Source organism: Manis pentadactyla, chromosome 5 (assembly GCF_030020395.1).
Source record: "Manis pentadactyla isolate mManPen7 chromosome 5, mManPen7.hap1, whole genome shotgun sequence".
Classification (NCBI taxonomy): domain Eukaryota; kingdom Metazoa; phylum Chordata; class Mammalia; order Pholidota; family Manidae; genus Manis; species Manis pentadactyla.
In genome coordinates, this window is record NC_080023.1 from 6,674,578 (window position 1) to 6,699,080 (window position 24,503).

General features: G+C 44.8%; 1 protein-coding gene across 2 annotated transcripts in view; it reads right to left on the reverse strand.

The window, feature by feature from the left end:
• The window catches only part of ZBTB49 (zinc finger and BTB domain containing 49), a 25,794-nt gene continuing 1,291 nt past the window's right edge, over positions 1-24,503 (reverse strand). The window contains exons 2-8 of one of the 2 annotated variants that reach the window (XM_036921122.2): positions 18,945-19,113; positions 14,819-15,921; positions 12,142-12,188; positions 6,404-6,477; positions 4,995-5,077; positions 4,744-4,905; positions 1-1,125 (exon numbers count right to left, since the gene is read on the reverse strand). In XM_036921122.2, coding sequence (XP_036777017.2) covers positions 470-1,125; positions 4,744-4,905; positions 4,995-5,077; positions 6,404-6,477; positions 12,142-12,188; positions 14,819-15,921; positions 18,945-19,096 — 2,277 coding nt within the window. In that variant the 5' untranslated portion in view covers positions 19,097-19,113 and the 3' untranslated portion in view covers positions 1-469. The remainder of the gene's footprint in view (positions 1,126-4,743; positions 4,906-4,994; positions 5,078-6,403; positions 6,478-12,141; positions 12,189-14,818; positions 15,922-18,944; positions 19,114-24,503) is intronic. The other variant, XM_036921123.2, reaches the window with a different exon arrangement.

A 24,503-nucleotide genomic window follows, 5' to 3' on the forward strand; every position in this document is an offset into this window, starting at 1 on the left:
TTATATAGAAAGGCAAATTTCAGTTATTCAAATTAAATTATAGTAAGTTTCATATACAAATAAATCTTTGTAAATAAAAATACAAAATGCTACAAATTTCAACCATGTAAAAATGCAAAAATAGTATTTGTATTATCTATTTTCTTTCCTCTTAACACAACCAAAATGTACAGTAACTGACCCCAATCTACCACGCTTGCTAAAGTCAGTGGGGTGGCTTCTCAAGCCTCTGGCTTCTGTGGCACGAGCCTGCTAGTCCTGCGTCTGCCTCCACGTGAGCCAGCAGGCCTTTGCTCCCAAGCCCTGAGCTCAGGATGCTTCCAACGACTGCCCGTCCCCAGGAGGGAAGCGGACTGTCCTCAGGCTGGTCAGAACGGGCCGGCCCGGGGAAGCAGCCCTCTCCCGAAGCGCCGCCGCGGGCCTGCCGAGCTCAGACGCCTCTGGCGTGGAGGACTGCCGGCGCAGGGCGTCACTGCTCCAGCTCGTTTTCGTTCTGCAGTGTCTTCATCGCCAGCCCCCAGAGAGTCATGCTGGAGAAAAACTGCCCCTCGGAGTTCCTGTATGGCGCGGCAGACGCCCGGCCGCCCAGGGGGTCGCCGCACTGATTGTCCAGAGCGGCCAGAGACGAGCGGATCAGGGACATATTGTCGGCCTGCAGCGGCTCGTCGCCGGCTGCGGTGTCCGCGTCTGAGTAAGCGTACGCCTCATGCTGCCCCTGCTGCGGCTGGGGCTTCGCGAGTTTGGCAGGATCCAAGCCAAGCTTCTCCTGCTCACCGGCTCCATGGGGCTGAATCAGGGAGCGGAACTTACAGTAGGAGCCGCCAGAGTGGCTGTCAAATTCTGTCACTGACTCTCCCACTGCGTGGACGGGGAATTTGACAGGCACGGGCATCAGTGTCACAGACACATCTTGGGCAAGGGAGTCTGAGCTCTGAGGCTTCCCCAGGCCGGAGGCCTCGGCAGCCGGAGCAAGCTCCGCCGGGGCTCTGCAGTGCATCTCCTTGTGGCGCCGGAGCACGGCGGAGCGCGTGAAGCACTTGTTACAGGTCGCACACGTGTACGGCTTCTCCCCGGTGTGAGAGCGCACGTGCCTGCGCAGGTCCCCGGAACCCCCGAAGCACTTCCCTGTGGAAGAACGGGGGTCTTTTAGAGGGGGCGTCTGGAAGGGGCTTCCCCTCCCCACCCTTACAAACACCCAAGGACTCTCTGACGGGAGCCAGTCCTCGTCCCTCCCCAGCTGAGGCCCCTCCCCCTGCAGCCTTCTGCTTTTGGGTATCAGGGCGAGGCCGCGTCTTCCTGCACAGAAGTGACTTGCTGGCCAAGCCAGGGTGCCTGCCTTGCTGCTGTGCTGGGAAACCTTGTCAATTTCATTTACATTTGCAGTAAACCTAACAGGACCAGACAATAATTGAGAAGCATCTTTTCTGAAGGTACTTTATGTATTCAGCTTTTAACCTAATTTTACACATACTTTTGGTTCGATTTTCTTTCTCTGTGACTATGATAGAGGTAGGGGATCTGTTTCCACGATTAGAGTAGGTAAGACGATCAGAAGAGAAAAAGTCAGTAAATAACCTTGCAGAAGTCATAATATATTGATGAAGGACTGAGAACAGACTGCACACTTTATGTGGCATTATGCTCACAACTCCTCACTTATCAACACGCCCCTGTATTTCAATTCTCAGCTGTCCAGCCCTAGTCAAGCAAAAGGTTTTTTGTGTTTTTTTTTAAAAAAAAGCTTTTGAACAATCAAATTGGAAGTCAATGCCCATGCAGAAAATTTTGGGCACTTTTCCCTCCACATAGCAAATACTGAAACATACCACAGTAACCTTCCTCTGTATTTTTACTTCTCCATGTTGCCCACAACATTAGGCTGTCTGTCACCTTCACATTTTTAAAGGTTTTAAAGTAAAAATATTTTTAAAGTTTGCTGTATTGTCTTTACAGTACATTTTGTTCAGATACAGCACTTCATGGGTTAGAAGCTTCATAACTCTTCCTCGGTTTGTGTCGCACTTGGCCTGCTTCCACCTGTTTGCTGCTGCACTTGATGTTCCATTGACACCTTCCTTTTCATGGTTTCCTTAAGAAATCTTCGATAGTGGAATTACTGGGCAAAAGCGGACAGCCATTCTTAGGGTCCTTTATACACAGCAGTCCCCCCTTATCTGTGGCTTCAGTTACCCGGGGCCAACGATGGGCTGGAAGCAGATGATCCTGCTCCTGATGCATCCTCAGGTCAGTGGCAGCCTGACACCAGGTCCCGGTGCCCACGCCATCACCTCCCTGCATCTCGTCAGGGGACATTTCATCATCTCCTATCATCCCAGGAAGGGCGACTGCAGCCCAGAAGATGTTTTGGGGGTGAGAGAGAGCCCGTGTTCACATAACCTTTATTACAGTATATGGTTTTAACTGCTCCGTTTTATTATCAGTTATTATTATTAATCTCTTACTAGCATAATGCCTCATTATCTAGCATAGGCGTGTGTGTGTCTAGGGAGAAACCTAGTATACATGGGTTCAGTCCTATCCTCGGTCTCAGCCATCCACTGGGGGTCTTGGAGTGTACCCCTGCAGGTAAGGGGGGACAACTGCAAACTTTAGCCAGGCTCCGCATGTCCCTGCCATGAGGATACAGTGAAATGGCACCTGCCTCCTGTAGCCAGGCAGGTCGGCAGCAGAGAGAGGAGGGTCCCTCTGCACCGGTGCGGGCCTGCAGTCCCCAGAGCACAGAACATCAATGCTCCAGGCTGCACCAGAGTCATCCCTGCAAGCGAGCAGCCTGGAGTCAGATTAAATACAGCCTAAGAGGACTGCCTTGGGGGTGATGAGACCAGAGCAGAGTAAGTTTCCTTGGAGTAAACTGCTAAGAACCAAGGCTAGAGGGAAAAGCCCGGATGGAAGAAGATGCACGTCTGCATCCTGGGAAGTGCAGTGACATGCTGGGGGAAGGAAAGGGGGAAGAGACAGGAAGGAAGGCTATCTTCAGAAGCAGGAGATGGGAGTGGGACAGGGAGAAGGGACAGAGAGAAGGAAGAGCAAGGAGAGGGGAGGCTTTAAACGCTGCAAAGCCCAGACTGTGGAGCGTCTTAAAACTGAATCTGTCTTTTGAACTCAAGAAAATGAAAACATACTCCTACACACAAACTTGTACATGAATGTTCATAGATTTACTAAGTGAAAGAAGTCAGTCACAAAGACCACATGTAGTATGAGTTCATTTGTATGAATGTCCAGAACAGAGGTGGTCAATCAGTGGTTGCCTGGGGCTGGGGGATAGGAATGGGGAGTAACTGCTAATGGGGTGGCATTTCCTTCTGGGGAGATGAAAATGTTTTAAAATTACATGGTGTGAGCTTGTACAACTCTGCAAATGTACCAAAACCACTTGATCTTTCATTTTAAATGGGTTGGTTTTATGGCACGGGCATTTTATCTTAAACTATTTAAAAAACTTGAACTTATCATGTGAGAATGTTCTTGCTCCCTTTCTCCCCTCAACCTGCAGGCTGACGTTGTCCTCAGAACAGGTTAGTGAGGCGAGCGAGGGGACGGAGAGGGAGGAGCTTGGGTGTGAGAGCAGAGGTCCCACTTTGCGTCCCCCTCTTTGGGGGCCTCAGCCAGCAGCCAGTCCTAGCTGGGGACGGGGAGGAACCTTTAAGCTTCAGTCCAGGTGACAGTTGTAACTAACATTTTAAATTGGTGATTTGCGACTGCAGTCAGGATCATTCAGGATCTAAAGTGATGAGCAATCAGTGTAGTCAGGGAGTTGCCTCAATTTGTATACTTTCAATGGGAGATGAAAACAAAATTGCCTTCTGGCCATATCCCGAAGTCCTTCCCTATTTTAGATCCAAGTACAGTTAGAATCTAGAGCCACTCTGAATGGAGCTCCAAGTCCAGGCTTCCCACAGCTGGACTCTGAGCATTCTCCCCATTTGTTCCGAACAGGAAATCATAAAAATGATTACTCACTGTTCACCCAGAATTCAATTTGCATCGTCAAGTACTTGCCCACAGGCATAGGTGTGCACACAGATGCGCACGTGTGCACACAGGTCCATGTGCACATACACACCTGCCCCGAGTTCTTTGGAGGCTCCAACACGCTGACCACAGGTAACAGGTGACTTGGAGGGCCCGTTCCCTCGTCTGTGCAATAACGTACCTTGAAACTGAGGACTGCTGGCTTTCCTCTCCTTCCCTGATGCGCCCAACACCAGTGGAAATGACATTTGCTCCGTAACAAGTGCTCTCAAGAAGCCCTCCCTCCCTTTGACCGCATCGTGTGCGCCAGATGCCCAGCATGACAGACAAAGCTGCAGGCCCAGGGCCCGCTCTTCAGGCCGCTGTGCTTTGGCACCTGCTGCTGACACCAGACTCTCCCACTTTCCCAAATGCCTATACCCCACCGGTCCACACCGGAAGCACGAGCACCCATGACTCCGTCAGTCATCTTTGTACCTGGAGCATCTTAGGACTGCTCTGGGCATCTTCCCTGAAGACCCTCGGTAAATGTCTGACACATACACGCAGGCGCAAGTGTGGGGAGACCAGGGAGGGGGAGACCACGGGAGGTGGTACAGAACAGCACTGCTGCCGTTTCACCTGGGAGTAAAGGGATGGCCTAGCTGCGACACCAGCACAGCCACCAGCGGGAGGCCCTGGAGACCGGCGCCTTCCCACAGCGGGAGGGCCAGGTGGCCCGTGGGCTTGCGGAGCTCAGACACTTACCGCACGCAGAGCAGCTGTGGGGCCGCTCACCCGTGTGCCGAGCTCTGTGCTTCACCAGCTTCCTTTGCATATTAAAAGACTTCCCACACTCATCACAGGTAAAGACTTTATCAGCCGTGTGTGTCTTCTTGTGCTCCTTCAGATTACTGAAGTTACTAAACCCTAGAGAGACCACAACAGGTGTTCAGCTGAAGGACTGAGGACATTTGCATCATAATCTTCAAGAGAAAAAGGAAAACTCTCAGCTATACCTCGGCCACAGATGTCACACAAGTGTGGCTTTTCTCCTGAGTGAATAATAATGTGACGCTGGACATCACCAGAGGCTGCAAACCTGTAACGTAATTTGGAAACGCGATTAAGAGCTTTTCCACTATACTACAAACCTTATAACTGCCAAGTTACTGAGGGAAGAGTTGAACTGCTCCTAAATTGCTTCAGAATGTAATCAGAAGTGGTCTGATTTCATTAAGAATGTGCATTTTGAAAAATCTTTACTTTTTTTTTTTTTAAAGCAAAGTAGAAAATGATGTGTTTTGTTTTTAAAACATTTTTTTCTTCCTAGTTTCATTAATCTTTTTTCTTCAGAGATGGTCACTGACTTGGCTCAGGGAGTTAATTCTAACCCAGGCTCCTAGATGTAAAAAGCTATGCTCTTTCCTTGCCATCCCACTTGGTAGAGCAGTACAATACATCTGGGGGACGATGTTGCATATGTGACTTTAAATGCATGCCTTTTAAGTGCAGATCAGAAGGCTCACATTTAAAACATCACTCAAAATAAGACATTCAGGACCACAAATGAAGGGATACCATGGGAAACAGCAGGGGTTCTTGCTGCCAGGCACCTGAACTAAGCAGTGCATGACACCTGGGCACTGAACTTGGCCTCAGTGTTCAGGTAGTTATGGCAGAAAGGGAGCCATGCTGGGCTAGGTAGCTTTTCTTTGTTTTCCACCATCTGCACAGACAAAGTTTCCTGGAACTCAACCAAGCATTGCTTCTTCTGTGAATGGTTAAATGAGTGAATGAATGAAATGCTATGTGACTGGTGCAGTCAGTCCTGGTTGATGCCCACTGACCTAGCATGACCATGGCATGAATGTATGGACCCCTGACAAATGACCCAGGGAGGAGCAGGGTCCAAGCTGCAGGCCTACGTGCCCATAGGAGGGGCGATCTCCTCGGGCTGCATTCCATCTTCAGAATCAGATTCTCTGACCCAAAGTCAATCTCACCGCCCCAATCAAATCCCTCCACCACTCCTGCCACGGAACTTTCAGTCCTCACAGATCCAGCTGGGGGCACTTCCTACCACCCTCTCCTCTGAAGTCAGGCATTCAGACTGCAAGTCTCATTTCCATGACTAGACAGTCACCTCCATCAGGGCATTCATCTATTTTAATAGACATTTTTCGACTGAATGGAAGTTTTAGCATAAAATAATTTTATTTCATGTAAAATCCTATTTTTTAAGACTTGTGACCTGGATTTTCTTTCAATGAACACCTCTTTTTGTTATTCTCATGGGAGCCACAAGAAAGGCCAGAGGGTTGGGCTTTACCTATGTTGCTTAGTGACAGTGACCCACAAGGGGCCCCAAGATGCCGATCTGCAAAAACATCCAGACTACACATGGCAGAGCAAGCCCGGAACTGACCTCTTTCCGCAGATTTCGCAGATGTATGGTTTTTCACCAGAATGCCGGCGTAAGTGAGTCTGCAAGTTACCTGCCTGCAAAAATGAAAAGAAAAAGCATGCCACTAATGAAAAGTTTTTTTTAAAGTTGCATAAATTCAAAAGGAAAATTGACAGGTTTAGCCAGATTCTAGTCCAACTTACAGATGACTACGTACATATGACTCAAAAGAAGCTGTGTGCGAGGTGATGGAGGACTGGCACGGTTGTGCCTAGGGAGTGGCCCCTGCCCAGCATTCTGCTCAACACAAGCGCATGTCAATTCTCAAAAGTGCCCGTTGTGAGCCGCTGGCTGTTCCTATCACAGGTGTGCACTATGCTTCCCTCGTAAACAGGCCTGACCCACAGCAGAGGCTGCTCCGGTGGTTGCTAAGCTTGTATTCAAACAGACTGTGGTGTTTTATTTCATGTATTTTGAAACTTACATCATCTACAGGCAAGCATCATTTAAAAAAACAAAAAGCAGCCCTTGTATTTGGTTACTGCAGTGTTCACTGTTTCTTTAAACACCATTCTTTTACTCCTCAAGAGGGGAAGACACTGCCAAACAGCATAGTTGTTCCATCTGACAGCTGTCTTTTTCACCTTTGTGTAAAACACAAACCAGGGATTCACAGTAGTCATACATATGCAAGGCCTTTCATGTTCCTATTTTCTGAAACTAGCAAGGCTTTATAAAGAATAATTTATTTAAATGAAGATCACAAAATACATTTCTATGTAATCAATAGAAAATCAATATTAAATTGGCTAAAAGTACAATAAAATTAACAGAGCAAATGCCTGAGATATTTAAAAAGCTCCTCAGTAATGCTTCAAATTAGAACTTGGAAACAAAATCTGCCATTGCTGTAATTTAATAGTCCCAATCTATCATTTCCCCTACTTTACTTTTTATAGTGTTCTGTTTCAAGAACACTGAAAAGAATGAATATACCCACGGGTAGTAATGTGCAGGCATTATGCACAAAATAAGCCTAAAAAGGAGAATGATCAGTAATATCCAATTAACAAATTTGGCTTTGTAAACCTGCAAATTGGATTTTAAATAGAATGCAAAGGCAGTTTATGGTTATGGGTTGGAAGATAGGACTGAAGTACACTGGTGAGCGGAAACTTACTAGTAGAAAAAATATGCTGGTGAATTTTGTATTATATAAATGGATGGTCATGTCTAATCAATTCTAGGGACTCACTGAATTAGATACTACCTTTCAGAACATGATCAATATGGTTTAGAAAAAAATTCAGTTTATTTTATGTAACTAAGGAGAATTAAGACTGGCAAACCACTGGGAAATATCCAGCTTTTAACAGAATGACCATCAATACCAAGACTAAAACCGAGGTCAACAGCAATACTCGTTTATTATGACAGCCTTTGCACGCGCTGCCAAGTGCCCTTAGGAACTGGTGTTCCCGTCTCCACCTTCTGGGCGAGAAACTGACGTTTAAATAAAGCAGCTACTCCTGTGAACGTGCTTGGGCCAGGAATTAGGACTCGTCTGAGTCTAAATTCTCATCGTGCGTGAGGGGAAAACCTGAAAGCATGCATGTTTCTGTGAATAAACTGTCTTGTGCTGAATATCCAGTATGATGACATCACTGTGATTCAGGAAGCAGCTCACTGGAGTTCAGATAATGCACCAAAGATTGTTTTAGATCAGTAAGTTCCAAATTTCACAAAAGCTCATCAATTATATAAATAGCACCATCTGCTCACCTGCTGAACTAGACTCACTTGTTTCAAGTTATTTTGAAAAGTATATATTATGACTGAAATGCAATCTGAGTCAATTCTTAGCAATGATGCATCTTTCCTTTTAAAATAAACCATAACAATTACTCGTTTTCAAATCAAGTATAATAGAATGGTGTTTCACTCAGTATTATAATAAAGAGTAAAGAAAAACACTTTACAATGTCTCTTTAGCTATTTAATATTGGAAATGTATAAAGACAATCTTCCCCCAGATCAAGGAACACATAAATAGTATAAAAGCAGATTAAATAATAAAAGATTCAGGCAAAAAAAGTCCAATAAAGCCATCAATAATTTATAAATTACACAGCAAACTGGGGCCCTGATTATTTGACCTTTAGTCAAGTACCTATTTTTGGTAAACTTTGATACACTATAATACTCATTATATGCTAAGTACACAGGGCACCTCTTACAAATTATCTGTAGTTGGATATATGAAAACTCTAGCAAGCAGTAGTAATCCTATAGCAACCTAGAAAATAGGTTTCTAAGAAAGAAGCACTGGGCTAAGCAGCTGCAAACAGCATTGCACCCAGCCCCCAAGGTTCCGTGTGAAGCAGCAGCACTTGCCGTGTACAGGACAAACGCAGTTGCTGGGGGACAGCAGCCGGCCTCCTACGGTCAGCATCCAATGCCCAACCAGGTTTGCTGACTTCCGCTGTGCTGTGCTGTTCAGCCTTGCTACACATTAAGCCCTAAAGGAAGACCTACTCTTTCTAAGCAAATTACCATTTTAAATGACGGTGGACTTGTCAGAATTTTGAACAGAAAAACTGCTGCAGGAAAGAACATCTGATTTTTAAGGAATGAACTCCTTCCAAAATGCATTTGAACATCGGAATTTAAACCTGCAAAAATCAAGTGTGAGCCCTCTCTCAGAATACTCTCTAATAGCAGCTGACTGTTTGGGTTTGCACAGCACCACGGGGGGATGGAACCGTGGCTCTGGCAGCAGGCCACATTGGTGGCCTGAGAGCGCCTCTAAGCTGCCTCTGCACAATCGTGCCCTGGACCCAGGCGCTGTGTCCCTCCAGACAGCACAGTAGAGAGGACACAGCCTCTCACTGCCACCTGCTGCACCAGCGGCTCAGTGTTTCCAAGTTGGCCTCCGGAGAGATGAAACAACTCTTCCTCTCCCCAAGGGCAGCCAATGACATCAAACAGCCCTTGTCCTAGTTCTCATGTGGCGGGTGTTCTGGACCTGTCACTTAGTTTCGTCTCTGGATGCCCCAGACAGTCCAGGCCCTACACACAGGAGACACGTCCCTCAGATGGAGGCTCACTCATTCTCTGCAGCATGGCGTGACGCTTATGTCCTGAGACCCAGGAATACATGGTGTCCAGAATTGTACCGATAGGTTTATATTCTGCTGTCACAATCTAGGATTGTAGCTTTCAAAGCTGATGTGTCATACTGCTGACTCATTATTACAGTTGTGGTTAACTTTTTTTTTCAAGACTAACCCTACTAAATACTAAATTGAGTGAACAGAAGGAAAATTCCTTCTTATTGGTAAATCTGTTTCCTAACTTTTGAATCTCCCAGAAGGGCAAATATTTACAAAGTCACTTGTACCAAAGCAAATGCTCGGCAGCATTCCCATTCATCACAGCCACGAATGTTTAATCCACTTCATTATGAGAAGGGAATGTTTGGTTTAAGGCAAAGGTCAGGTTGGCAGCATTACGAAGTGTCCCTGTGTAAAAAACACGACTACTCTCTTGACCTAGAGACTCGCCAGCGACGTCAGGCTTACCTCGAGGGCTTGCCTAAGCACTCTGCTAATACCTGTTCTGTCCCCATTCCCTAAACACCACCCCCTCTGGTAGAATGACAGCCCTTTTTGCCCATACTGTCCCCTGTACATATTTCTGTCACAGCACTTCTGACATTTTGTTGCACTTTTTTGTTTATACACCTGTTTCTTCCTCTAACAAAGGCTCCTCTGAGCTTTACCCATCTCTGCCCCCCAGCACATGGCAGAGCTCCTCGGGCACTAAGGCCTGCAGCAAACACTCAGAGAATAAAGTTTTTTAAGTCCTTGTTGACAAAAATTTCATCACGTTACTATGAAGTAAAACACCAGTATATATCTATATGTAGTAACTCTACATTCATAAAATTCAGACAGAAATGCAGACATCGACATGGAAGGAGGGTCTCTTCTGGCAGACAGGGGTGCTCTTGGAGGGACTCGAGAGGGAAAGTGCAGGGCAAAGACTGCGGCAGTGTCCCCAGCCTAGCTGCACATCAAAACTGCTGCATTAAAAAAGTACCAGCATGCGAGCCCACCCCAAACCAACGGAATCTGAACGTCTGAGGATGGGGCTGGCATCAGTGCCAGGAGAAGGCTGAAGGCAGACCCTGGATGCCTGGGTGTCAGGTTTACTTTATCCTGTTTGCAGTGAAGAGTCATAGAAGACTTCCAAGCAAGAGAAGGACAGAATTTAAACTGTCATCACAGCTTAAATGGATAAAGGACTTCCGTGTCCATTTTTTCACTTTATCTTCCTAATATTCCCATGAGGTAGTACTGTCCCTATTTTAAGAATAAGAATGAGGTCCAAAGAAGTTGTCATTGCTAATTCATGCTCATTAATGCCAGGACTTGGGCTTTCCTGCGATATGGAAGCAGGTCAAGATTAAAATGGTGGTGGTGGTGGGGAGGGGGAGTGGCCTTAGAAAGACGGGTGTGTGAGAGCAGAGAGGCCTGAAGAGACAAGACGAGAGAGAGGACACGGCCACGGGCCAGGGCAAGTTTTCTGAGCTCTGTGTGCCAGGCTGGAGTCCACATACTTCATCAGGGGGCACTCTACTGGGGGCAGCAACCTGACTTCCTGGTTTCACAGATTAGGAAGCTGAAGGGCCTCAAGGTTAGGGAGCTTGCCCAAGGTCAGAGTAAACCAGAGGCAGGACTGAGATGCAGGCTGTCCTGCTCTAGAGTCTAAGCTCTGAAGCCCCCGGCCAGGCTGGTATGAAGAAGGGCCTCAACGAGAACGGCAGCAAAGGTACCATGGCCCTGTTCAGCTCAGCACAGCCTTGCTACATGTCTGGGTGTACTGATGGTCTCCCAAAGGATAGATGAGGCACCCCCACCTGGACTAACAATGCAAAGCGTGCTGTTAGGACTTGGTGAAGGTCAGGAAGGTGGCAGGTCTGCGTGTGCTGGAGACAGATGGAGGGGAGGCGGGAAGGGCTGGCTCTGTGGGAAAAGCAGCCAAAGGTGGTGCTGTTCTTGCTGTTGGCTGCTCCGCAGGGCCTATCAGCCAACTCTGACCAGACCAGAGGCCTCTACTCCTTCAGCAAGGCCCCACCCCAGAGTCCTGTTCACAAACAGCGTCGGCACACACACAGTGCGAGTAAAAGCGTGTGTGTGGTGCCTCTTCCCTCCGCACGACTGGGTGCTCATGCCCACGCACAGCTTCTGCTCATTCACCTCTGCGATGCTAGTGCCCAGACACAGGTGGACGAAATTATTTCTTCCTTTTGCAGAAGGGAAGTAGGTTTCTACAGCCTATACTCAACATTTTCTCTGGAATATGAAATCTCTATGTTTCTTTATGTCTAAGGCCAGATCAGCGCATGGCCCAGGGGAAAGCACAGCCATGGTGGCCGAATGGGAGAATTAAGACATGTCCAAACGATCATCACAGGGGTTAACTTAGAGGTACTACAAGCATGGAACAAAAACTGGTCTGCAGGTATGCTTCCTATGGTTTCCTGGGGGATTCGCTCAGGATCTGTTCACACCTACAAAAATGGCATTTTCCCTCAGTGAACTAGAATTGTGCTTCCTGATTTAGTCTGAAGTCTTCTAAGAACTGGCATCATCAGAGGCTTCCTGACAAGTCTAAAAGAATGTCTCATTTGTAATAAAAATAAACACTGGGTTTCACGTTTCCAAATTATTAACAGTAAATAAGAGTATTCCCACCTGAGAGAAGTGTTTCCCACAAATGTTACATTCAAAAGGTTTCTCACCTAAAAGAAAACAAAAATAACTTGTAAAATCATTAATAACAGTTACACAATAGCTTTCTTTAAAGTGTTTAAGCATCTCCTGGGTCCTACCTTTCAAAACAGAACATGACATTCCTTGTTGTAAGAGTATGAAAATGGGAGTCACTACCCCCTTATAATTCTCTCTCACCCTTACATGACAGGCAGAGGTGATAAAAGTGAAATCTGTATTTACTTTTCTCTAAAACTTAAATTGCTCTCCAAATATAAACCTGTGTTGAAATCAACTTATTTATTTGCATTCAAAACACACCTAGATTTTGGGCGTGGTCTTTCCTTCGGTTGAAAATCACGTGAGTTTTCTGCTGAACAGCATGAGCCACGCTCACCAGCCCTGTAGCCGGGCTCCTCCACTTTGCCACCTGTGCCTAAGAGAACCAGGGAGACTCCTGCACACCTCAGGAGGCACAAACACGGAGAGCCCACACAGAGCGGGGCCTCCTGCAAGTGTGGCTGGGAGGGTGCCCGCTCCATGGCCCATCAGCCTCAGCTGACACACGCTACTGGGGAAAACAAGACTCCAGTATGGGGTGTGTGCTCCCCGTCCCCTCTTCCTCCTCAGACGTTAGTGACTCTGATGACTGCACTTTGGTACAGGACAGGTACAGAGCGTGTCCTCTCCTACAGAGGAGCCACAGCAGCTCTGAACAAAGGCCCTAGAACACTGTCTATTTAAACGTACATCAAGGTACCACCTTTAACTTACATAAATGCAGTTTGGAGACCAAGAACCTTCCATTTCCCCCATTCCTCTCACATCAAGTGGTTTCATGAAGATCCTCTTTAGAGCGGAATGTCTCTCTTCTTCCTGTACTGCCAGGGCTCACTAGCTTTCTGGGTTCCTACTAGGATCTTTCCCTGTAACTATTTCACGGTTTCTTCAAGGATGAGGGGGAGCTTTCAACCATGAGTAATTATAATCATATTAATTCTGTATTTGGGGGCTCCATTTATGTCTGGAATTATGGGGATAATGGGTAATGTTAAGTTAAAGCCCCTGCTACAAGATACAAATTCGAGAAAAGAGGTCTCTGATACTGAGACTCCCAGTGATCAGGGCGAAGAACCCCGCTCCCAGGGTTCTCAAACTTTTTGGTCTCAGGACCCCTTCGCACTCCCAATAACTGAGGACCCTCGAGAGCTCTTGTTTATGTGGGCTGTATCTGTTGGTTTTGTCCATATTAGAAATGAAAACTGAGTGATTTTTTTCAAACACATGACAAGACACATCACTGGCCTCATCCCATGTCCTCAGCCTTTGGCTGAGCGCACTGTACACTTGTGGAAGGAGAAGGAAGAGGCGAGTAACAGCATCCACTACGAGGGAAATGGTTTTGGCTGCACAGACCCCACACAGGGTCCCCAGACCGTAACTTGAGAACTGCTGCCCTTCTCCATAGTGTACTGATCTTCCAGTAAACATCTTTGCCATATGACTGTATGGCTATGTCACCATTCAAAGACGTTCTCCCAGAACGAACAATTTAATGTTTGTTTCCTTTAAAACTAAACAGGTATGTTTCTCAAATAAAAATTATCTTTAGTCTCTAGGAAATTTAAGTAAACAGAATGACCTACATTGTTTTTTCAAGGCAAAACTGGGTCAATAACACTGCCTTCAGAGGGGCAATTTTGAACTACTATTGATAATGATCATAGGACTTTATATTCAAACATATTAACACTTATAAAGGGCTTTCATACGCAGTAAGTCTCTCAACAATAAAGTGAGGTGATAAACACCTCAAGCAGCCTAGAAACCCACAGTGCAAGCGGGACGTCCCATCAGGAATCGCAATTACAGAAGCACCTGACAAGCAGTTGTTTGGGATGCATCCTGTGGCATATTGCTTCTTATGCCCATAAAACAACTGTCATAATTTAGACTATGTATTAAGAGTCATCATGTTTAATTATAGAAAGGAAAGCAATATATACATATTGTATATAACAGTTAAAACAATGTTAGGAAAAAATACACTTTATGGAAAGGGGAGGAGGTATGAATTAAGGTAATAAAACTGAAAATTCAATGTTCAAAATGGGAGACTTTTTCATTGGAAAATATCAAATGGTTAAAGCTGATCCTTATAAAACAGTTTACCTCCTGCCTCCCAAACCACAATTTAAAAAACCTGATATTCAAATTACTTTCCAGAGAACTTTTAGAATTACTTCAACTATTTTCATTAACTAACGTACATTACACTTTCAAAAAATGCACTTAATCCAATCCAAGAGACAAGTAAATATAGCTTCTCTGTTTAGAATGTATTTGAAACTTTCAGTTCATCAACTTAATATACTATACTTCTTTAGAGATGGAAAGTTTATCATATAAAAGCATCACTAAAATATGCCAGCTCGTCAAACTGGTTCTATGAAAGCATCTACAGAACTTTAGGATTATTCTTTCAGAGGCATCACCAAAAATATAAAAGAAGTAGCTAACACTTCTTGGTTTTGGGGGTAAACAGCAATGACGTACTCAAGCAACAGCAACACTTCTTACAAACACGGGAGCAGGCAGTGGAGGATGGGCACCTGTGTCACTTCCTTCCCTTTGGCCTGCGGGCCCTGAATCAGTGTACCTGTATGAGACCGTCTGTGAAGCTCCAGATTGCTTGGGTGCTTAAACGGCTTTCCACACAATTCGCACGCGTACTGTCTCTGTGCCTGAAGTATCTGGGACTGGTCTTCCAGCGCTGCGGGGTCTTCGGGCCTCTCCATTTCATTAATGCAATTAAAATTCTCAGAATTGACAAGTTCTTCACCTTCTTTTTCTTCAGGACTTTGGCTGCTAGCTTTCTCTATAGTACTTTCACTAGCAGATTCTTTCCTCTTTGTTCTTCCATCATTTGACATGGGTTCAGATATTGGCTCTGCAGATTTTTGTGATTTTAGGAAACTCAGCTTCTTAAGGTGAATGGCCTTTTTGAGCCTCATCTGTTTGGTAGGTTGTTGGCATGTGTTGTCTGACTCAGGACCTGCAGCAGATTCACTCAATGGCTGGGCCAGGAAGGTGGAAGGCAAGTGCTCAGAGGACTCCAGGACACACTCGGAATGACTGACAGCACAAGGCTGGCTTTCTATGGCACTGAGGTCTGCAGACGTGCTGAAAGTGAAAGGCTGCTCAGTAACTCTCTCATGACTGGGACCAGTGGCCTGTTTATAGTACTGCTTACTGTAAAAGTTTCTGAGTTTGTAGTAGTAATTCGGCTGTTTGCAAGGCAGTTCTGTGCGGCTGCCATCCAAAGAATCAGGGGCTTGTTTTGATGTTTCACCTGAAGAATGATGAGGATTAAGCGACAGTGGAGCATGAGAATGCGATTCCTCCAAAGCTTTACTATGCTGGACCTCGGCCGAACACTCTTGCAGCAAATGCGGAGGGTAGTTCTCACTCATGGCACAATTAGCGTCAGGAGTCAAGGCGTTTTGCAGGGAGAATGTACTGTTACAGGGCACGCCAGGGGGCTGTTCTACAGTGGCTGATTTTAGAAATGTGTGACACAGATTGAGAACATTCTGAACTTGCAGACACTGTGCTATGTCCAGCATTACTTGTATATTGTCCTGGGTAAGATCTAGATGAGAAGTGTACATGAAGTCCAGGATCTGCCCAATGCCGCTTACATTTTTAATATCCAAGTGAAAAACATCATTTTTCTGGCCTGAAGAATTTTGAAAGAGGTTCCTGATAAAAGAAAGGATATCTGTTTATAGTGTTAACAATTCACACATTCTGGTAACTTTTTCTTGTAGTAGTATTCATGTTAGTATTCAAAATTACTGTCCTATAAATGCCAAGATTTTAAAATTAAGTATGTTTTAATTCTTAAAAAAATTGCTAAAAAAATAAAGCGATTCAGATGAATTAAATTAGTGTGTTGGGTACCCAATCTTTTGAATAGACTTCAAAGTAAAATTTTGAAATACTGTACAGCAAAGGACACTATCAGCAGAACAAAAAGGCATCCTAAAGTATGGGAGAATATATTTGTAAACGACATATCCAACAAGGGGTTAACATCCAAAATATATAAAGAACTCACATGCCTCACACCCAAAAAGCAAATAACCCTATTAAAAAATGGGCAGAGGATGTGAACAGACAATTCTCCAAAGAAGAAATTCAGATGGCCAACAGGCACATGAAAAGATGCTCCACATCGCTAATTATCAGGGAAATGCAAATTAAAACTACAATGAGATATCACCTCACACCAGTTACGATGGCCAACATAGAAAAGAATAGGAACAACAAATGCAGGCGAGGATGCAGAGAGAGGGGAAGCCTCCTACACTACTGGTGGGAATGTAAACTAGTTCAACCACTATGGAAAGCAGTATGGAGGTTTCTCAAAAAACTAAAAACAGAAATAGCATTTAACCCAGGAATTCCACTCCTAGGAATTTACCCTAAGAATGCAGTTTCCCAGTTTCAAAAAGACATATGTTTATCGCAGCACTATTTACAATAGCCAAGAAATAGAAGCAACCTAAGTGTCCATCAGCAGATGAATGGATAAAGAAGATGTGGTACATATACACAATGGAGTATTATTCAGCCATAAGAAGAAAACAAATCCTACCATTTGCAACAACATGGATGGAGCTAGAGGGTATTATGTTCAGTGAAATAAGCCAGGTGGAGAAAGACAAGTACCAAATGATTTCATTCATCTGTGGAGCATAAGAACAAAGCAAAAACTGAAGGAACAAAACAGCAGCAGACTCACAGGACCCAATAATGGACTAACAGTTGCCAAAGGGAAAGGTACTTGGGGCGGGGGGGGGAGAAGGGAGGGAGAAGGGGAATAAGGGGCATTACGATTAGCACACATAATGTAGTGGGGTGCACAGGGAAGGCAGTACAGCATGGAGAAGACAAGTAGTGACTCTATAGCATCTTACTACACTGATGGACAGTGACTGTAATGGGGTATGTGGTAGGGACTTGACAGTGGGGGGAGTCTAGTAACCACAATGTTGCTCATGTAATTGTATATTAATGATAACAAAGAAAAAATTGAAATATATTCTCATTTCTCCTTTTGCAAAATGTAACTAGCCATATGTATTATTAATTGCACAGAGTATAGAAAACTAAAGGACACACATTTTTCAACATTTCATATTTAGTCTGACAATTATATTTCAGGCCATAAAAACATACAAAAATATCTAAGTGCCTTAAAAACAGCTAAATATAAAAGTAGCTTTAATAAACGAACTCTCAATATAAAATCATTGTAATTTTAATATTTTAATTGTGGCAAAATATACATATTTGCCATTTGAACCATTTTTAAGTGGCTAAAAATTTTACACTTATATGGTTCAAAGGTAAATTCAGTGGCATTCTCATTGTTGAGCAACCATCACCACTATCCATCTCCAGAACCTTTTTATCATGCCAAACAGAAACTCTGTCCCCATTAAACCCTAATTCCCATTACCCTCTGCCCCTCAGCTCCTGGTAAACACCATTCTACTTTCTATGAATCTGACTACTCTAGGGACTTGATATACATTCATCTTGAGTCAGTGATTTATCTGACTGTTAGGGGTTTTTTTCAGCAACCCAATGGTCCATAAGCAAGAAGTGAGAAAAGCTCTATGAGTTCATGAGGGAAAAAGGCACCATAAGGCCCAAGCACTTTATTATGGACACAAGTCAAAAGCACAGGTGAACGAATTTGTTCTGTGTATAAACTACCAAGCTGAGTTAGGTAAATTGTCTTGCAAATCTGTTGAAGACATTTTATCGAATGCAACCACCTATTTCCCCAAAACAGCCTTCAATTCTCTTCTTACCCAGGGAAATACAAATGAGAAGGGGAGGGGGAAACTCAAAGCAGCCAACGTATTACAACATCTAACCCCAACTGTCCTGGGAAGATAGAGGAAGCAGACAACAGCAAAGCCTGAGTCTGGGACCATTCTGCACAGGGACAAAGAGTGCTGCCTACCTTGGAGAGCTGATCCACTATCATTTGTACTCAGAGCACATGCAACAGCTGAGGTTTAACTGGTTGGTTTGGGATTATCAAGGAAAGAATAAAGCATGTTCCATATATTGTTTACTAGAACAGTAAAATGGTATTTTAGGAAAAAAGTACTAAAAAAGCTTTAGTGCTTAAAGAGAGATAAATCTCAGCTAATCAGAAAATGTATGTAGAATACTTAAGTTTAACAGTGTTGAAACAAATGAAATACTACTGCTTGATATTATTTAAAAGTAAATCTTTCATATAAGCAAAAATGACTATGGGGACTAAGTAAATTGAGTTCAAACCTGCTTTCTCAGAATATTCAAATGAGAAACAAAAACAAATTGAAAAGCAACAACAATACTATGTAGGATGTTTTCCCCTCTCTAAATTCTTATCACAGCAAAGTTCTTACCAGGAATTCTATTCCTCAATGTCTTTTTATCCTGAGAGGATAAGAAAATATATATACAAGGCTGACATAAATTAGGATTACTAACATCAAAGGCAAAGTGCCAAAATACTCTTGATCAGCCCAAATGTATTTTTAGTTGCAAGGCTCTTTTCCCCCCAGGTCACTCTAAATATAAAAGCAGAAAACCCACAATGTGCTACAAAAGATAAGGACAGTGAAATCCAAGGATAAAATAAAATTTAGTCAAAATATTTCCATGCTAGACGAGCATTTTCTCGGTACATTTAGAACAGCGTCTAAAATACGTACCTAAAATACTGACTGAACGCTGCTAGCACGTTCTTATGTGCCTTAAAGCAGACTCCTTTCACCACCAGCATACAGTCACAAAGCAGACCCTGAATGCGCTGCTCGTGCAGTTGCTGGAGGAGATGGCAGCTGTGAGTAGCCACTGGGTCCATGCTCCACCATTCAAGACCTATGACAAAGAGTGTGGACAAGAGAGTGATTCTCAGTGACATGACCGTAATGGCGCCATAATCACAGACTGATCAGTGATGCAGTGTCATGGCTCCCCATCCCAGTCCCAGTTAAAACAAACAAAAACAAAACAAAAATTTTGTCTTATGCCTCGAGACCAGTGCTGTCCGACAGAGCTACCTGCTGCGATGGAAATGCTCTACCTTTGCCCTGTTCCATACGGTAGCTGGTAGCCACATGCGGCCACTGCGTGCCTGAAATGTGGCTAGAAGGGTCAAGGAACTGAACCTCTGATGTAATTTATATTTAAGCAGCTGCCATATTTAACAGTGAAATTCTAGAAAATGGCCATGATAATACTACATGCATTTCCTTCGTTTCTACTCAAGAATATTTCAATGAAAAAATATACATACATGAACACTCATAAGGTTAGAAAAAAGGCAACTGGGCAAGATCAAGTCAGTATTTACTGAGCACTCGTACACGGGACACTGAGTTAGAAGTTGAGGAAACTTAAGAGCTTCTTTGGGGAGGTAAGGGACAAGTCAGTGATAAAAGGGGCATCACAAGGCGGTGCAGCCACTGACTCGCTCCTGGCGCCTCTCTGGAAAGGCACTACACTAGCAGCGCCCTGAGGGGAGGAAGAGAGTAAGTCACCCAGGTGCCTGGGGCAGAAATACTGGCAGGAGGACTTCAAGGCCAGTGCCTGCTGATCTGAAGGGCCTGCTGAAGCCCAGGAAGTGGCAGGACACGACCTGGGGTGGGGAGCGGGGAGAAGGACAGACCAGGTACCAGGTTCCAGGGCTAGGACAATGAGCAAGGCATGCCAAGCCCTGCCCTCATGATGCTTAAATTCTAGAGAGGTACACAAAACACAACTAAACAAAATGTAGTATTTAGAGCTAGATCAGAATACACAGCTGGGTAATGCGTCGGCTCTGACATTCAGCTCAGCCTAGTAAGATGTGATCAATGGACGAGGAATAGTGGGGAGAAACAAAGACAGAATGGGACAAGATACAGGGTTAAAATGCCAGTTCGGTACACTAAAAACCTAAAAAGCCATTCTCTGCTTCATCTTCAGTGCGCAAGCATCACTGAAAAGTCATGAAACTCCAAAGCCAAAATCGCAGCTTTTAACACAGCCCCAACTTCAACCATACTATTATTACCTCATCTCCTAATACTCCCAGTGTGGCCGGCTGAAATAAGCTACTCGTGGCTCCCCCAACAAGCTGTGTTCTTGGCCAGTTTTGGAGCCCCAGCCCACTACTCATCAGCTCACAACCTCAGACAAATGACCTCCCCACGTCCTATTTCCTCAATCTGCCTCACAGGTTACCGAGGTAGTTGTGAGAACCCACACATTTAGAAGAGAAACTGGCACATACAATTTTTCAACAATTGTTATCCACAAGGAGGGCCTGGAGAGTCTGTTAACAATGCAGATCCCAGATTCTGTCCCAGAGTTCTGTTTCTGTGCAGAGCTGGGGCACAGGCACCTCCGTTTTACGATCCGGGCGGCTCTGAGGCAGGCAGATTGCAGTCCTCTGCCTTGCTCTCTCCCCCAAAAGCCTTTGGTTCCGATACTTCCTGCCCTAGGAATACTTCATTGACATCCAACTCTCCACCTTCCAGATAGCTCCCATTCCCCTCTCAGGGCCCAGGTGAGCTGTCACCAACTCCCTGAAGCCTTTCCTGCCATTCTGAACATGTTCTTTATTCCCCACTGTTCTTTCTCCAAGTCTGACTTTGGGGTCCCCCCTCTGCGATCTTACAGCACCTTGGACACACTTCCATATGATAACATCACTACTGTCCATCATTTGTGTGCCCAACTGTGCTGTGAGCTCTGAGGGCACCATCTCAGCCTCTCTGCCTGGCACGCACAGATATTCAACAATTACAATTTATGCTAGCTAACTTCTGTTGCTAATCACTGGTGGTTTGTAATGATTTTATTTGTCTTTTTGACTCCCTCTACATTCCCCACAACAGCTCTTCTCATTACTTCCATTCTCTTCATGCCACAACATCTGTCTCCCTCATCCTTAAGAATGACAGTGACCCTCACTTAACTCGGGAGGCTGAGACCCTGGATAACGGGCTAGGAGCCATTCGCAATTCCTAATGTCCCACTCAGCCCACCCTCAATCTCTCTGGCTTCATGGCATTAAGTGTGCCTTCTCCTGTCCAAAGCCAACTTCCTTTGCCCCACCCCCGTCCCCGCTGTCCTCCACGCCAGGACTCTGCTTCATCACCTCTTTCACTGCTTCGCCCTGTCCCCCAGGGGCTCACCCACTCCTACAAACACAACAAGATCGCCCATGATGAGTAAAAGCAGAGTGAATTACACTGCCTGAAACAACACAGAAAGGGAATCGTTATGGCTGGTGGGGGGGGGCACTGCGCTCAAGGATCCTCCCCCGGACGCATCTATTCATCACAGGCCTCTTTCTTACACTTTTCAAAATAGCAGCCTATGCATCCTGCTGCTTGCTTATGGCTCCTTCCTCCCCTTTTCCCCTCGCTACCATGCCTGCTGTGCCCAAACAGAAGTGCCCACAGTGGCTTTCCTCAGCCCCACCCTCCCACTCCCCTGCAGCTTGTGGCGGTGACGTCTGCCCACGTGCACTTTGAAATGCCTCCTTCCCCAGGGCTCTCCTGGATCTCTCACTATACCCCTGATCCGCTCCATCTCTGTGCTGCACTTCTTCCTCTGCAGGCCTCCAAACGTTGATGTTCCTTAAGATTTCGACACCTGAGTCCCCTTTCTCCCTTGACAATCACATCCACTCTTGGCCTTCATCTGTCCTAAGCAAACAACTCCTAAATTTCATACCACCCATTCCAAATGTCCAGCCTTCTGCTAAACATCTCCAATTCTATGACCCCTCAACTTGGAATATCCAAAACTCATCCCCCATCACCTCACCCCCAGCTCTATGCCTTACATTCTTATTCTATTTCCTAATGGAAAGCCTAGTTTATACTATGTAGAGTTTGGGTACTGGCATGGCCTCCTGGTTTGAGATCAAGATGGAATTCAGAGAAAATGGACTAAAGGTGATGTCATCTATAAAGGGCAAACCCCAAAGCACTGGGCGGGGGGTGAATTACACTGCCTGAAACAACACAGAAAGGGAATCGTTATGGCTGGTGGTGGGAGCACTGCGCTCAGTGATGAGTCCTCAATGGTACTGAAAAGCCAATGACTGAGTAAATAAATCATCTACCTACCCGTGCCCCATTGATGGCTTGAAAAGAAAAGGATTTTTGGCTTATTATCATTAGCTTTCATTTATTGACTATTTATTATGGGCCAGGCACTGTGCTAAGCATATTCTATCCATTAACTCAAATAATGCTACATACGCGAACCATATTATCACCGTTTTACAAGTGAGGAAATTTAGAAATGGGGAGTTTAAGTAACTAGCCCAAGATCATAAAACTGCTATGTTCCAAAGCCAGGATTTAAATCCTGGTTCAAACCCTGGAGCCCATGCTGTTATGCTATGCTATCTCCCAAGAGAAAAAGGACAATAAAAAACACAACACAAAACCTTCTTCCTTAGACTAAATGTGAAAATGACACAAATATTCTGAATCTATTTTAGACATTTTCTAGCTATACAGAAACAATATGCAGTTATGAACCACTCCACAACTTACATGGACTATAAAAATTATAACTATTCTATATCACTTAGTATAATTCCCTAATTGCCTCATGATGTCAATCCTGTATCTCCCCCAAATTATAAAAACCTCCAGAAAAAGAACTTGCCTCTTATATGTTTTACATGTCCAATGAACAACAACTATAAGTATTAATGCACCATGTACTTAATAACAGTAAAAATAAACAACAGATGTATTAATTTATAAAACATTTCCTATATGCCAGGCACTACTCTAAGCTCTCTACACAGATGAACTCATTTAATTTAGATACTACTCTTGCCCTCATTTTACAGATGAGGACAGGGAGGCATTTGGAGGATTACAGACAGCTGCAACTTCTTTGACACTCCTCCCATGGGATGCGGTTCTAGGTCTCCCCTTCTTGAATCTGAGCAGCCTCTGCCCTTATCAACAGAACAGGCAAAAGGGTGTAAAGCTGCATTCACTTCTGGGCCCAGGCCCTAAAAACTGACGGCTTCTACCTTCTGGAAGGCCTGAGTTGGCTGTAAGATGCCCAACTGGAGAGAATGGAACACACAGAGCAGGAGAAGGACTTAGGTACCTCAGTCCAGCCTCCAGCCATCCCTTCCCAGGTACCAAATATGGAAGTAAAGCCACCCTGAATTTTCCAGCTCAGCCCCACCTCCAGCTGAACACCACACCCTGCTGACACCTTGTGGAGCTGAAGAACTGCCCAGTGGAGGCCTTCTGAAGTCCTGACCCACAAAACTCTGAGATAAAACTGTTCTTAAGTCACTCCGTTTTGGGGTAGTTTGTCACATAGCAATAGATAACTTGATCAGGTACAGGGAGGATGGACATAGCTAATAAGTAACAGATAATCAAGAAGCAGAGTTGGGATTTAAACCCACGGACTCTGACTCCAGAGCCTACATGCTTAACAACTACTCTTAGTTACATGCGCCAGATCAAAGGCTTTTCCTTGGATCACATCAGTTGCCTCTTCAGTCATAAGCCTATGCCTTACAGTCCATCCCACAGATAAGCACCAGTGAGGCACAGCACACGTAAGGACGAATGAGTGCAACATGAGGTGTTACGGTGTGACTTAGGAGGGCTTTCTCCATCTTTGCAGTTAATTCGCTTTGTGACAAGGACTATAAATCTGCGGTGAAGGTGTGGACTACATCTGTCTTATTGGTCAGTTTATCTCTGGTACTTAGAAGAGTGCCTTGGACACAGTAGGTGCTCAATACATCATTTCTGGATGGATGGAGACTCTGGGTTTCAGTTTTTTCATCTGTAAAAATGGAGGATTGCCCCAGTGGGTTAGATAATCTCTAAGGCGTCTTCCTGTTTAAATGTTACCAATCTATAATAAGGATATGATGGTGTACAGATGGACTGAATGGCATCAAAAAGAGTGGAAATATGGGAAAAGAGAAAAAGAAAAATACAAGAAAAAAGTGTAGCCAGATATGAATGAAGCAGTGCTTCTAAAGGAACAAGTGTCAGAATGGAATTTTATCCTGTAGCGATGGCTCCTACAGCAAAGCCCCTTCTGTTCTGTGGGGCAATTTACCAACTGGTTAACCACCAATTCTGTTCAGCGGTGCCATTAATAGATTACTTCTCCAAGAGTGCGCAGTTCATGCATCTCAGTACTTAGCTTGCCTCAGAGTGGTCCTATCTTCTTCTCTGGCCATCGTGTTTTTCAAATAGCTTCCCAACACCCCA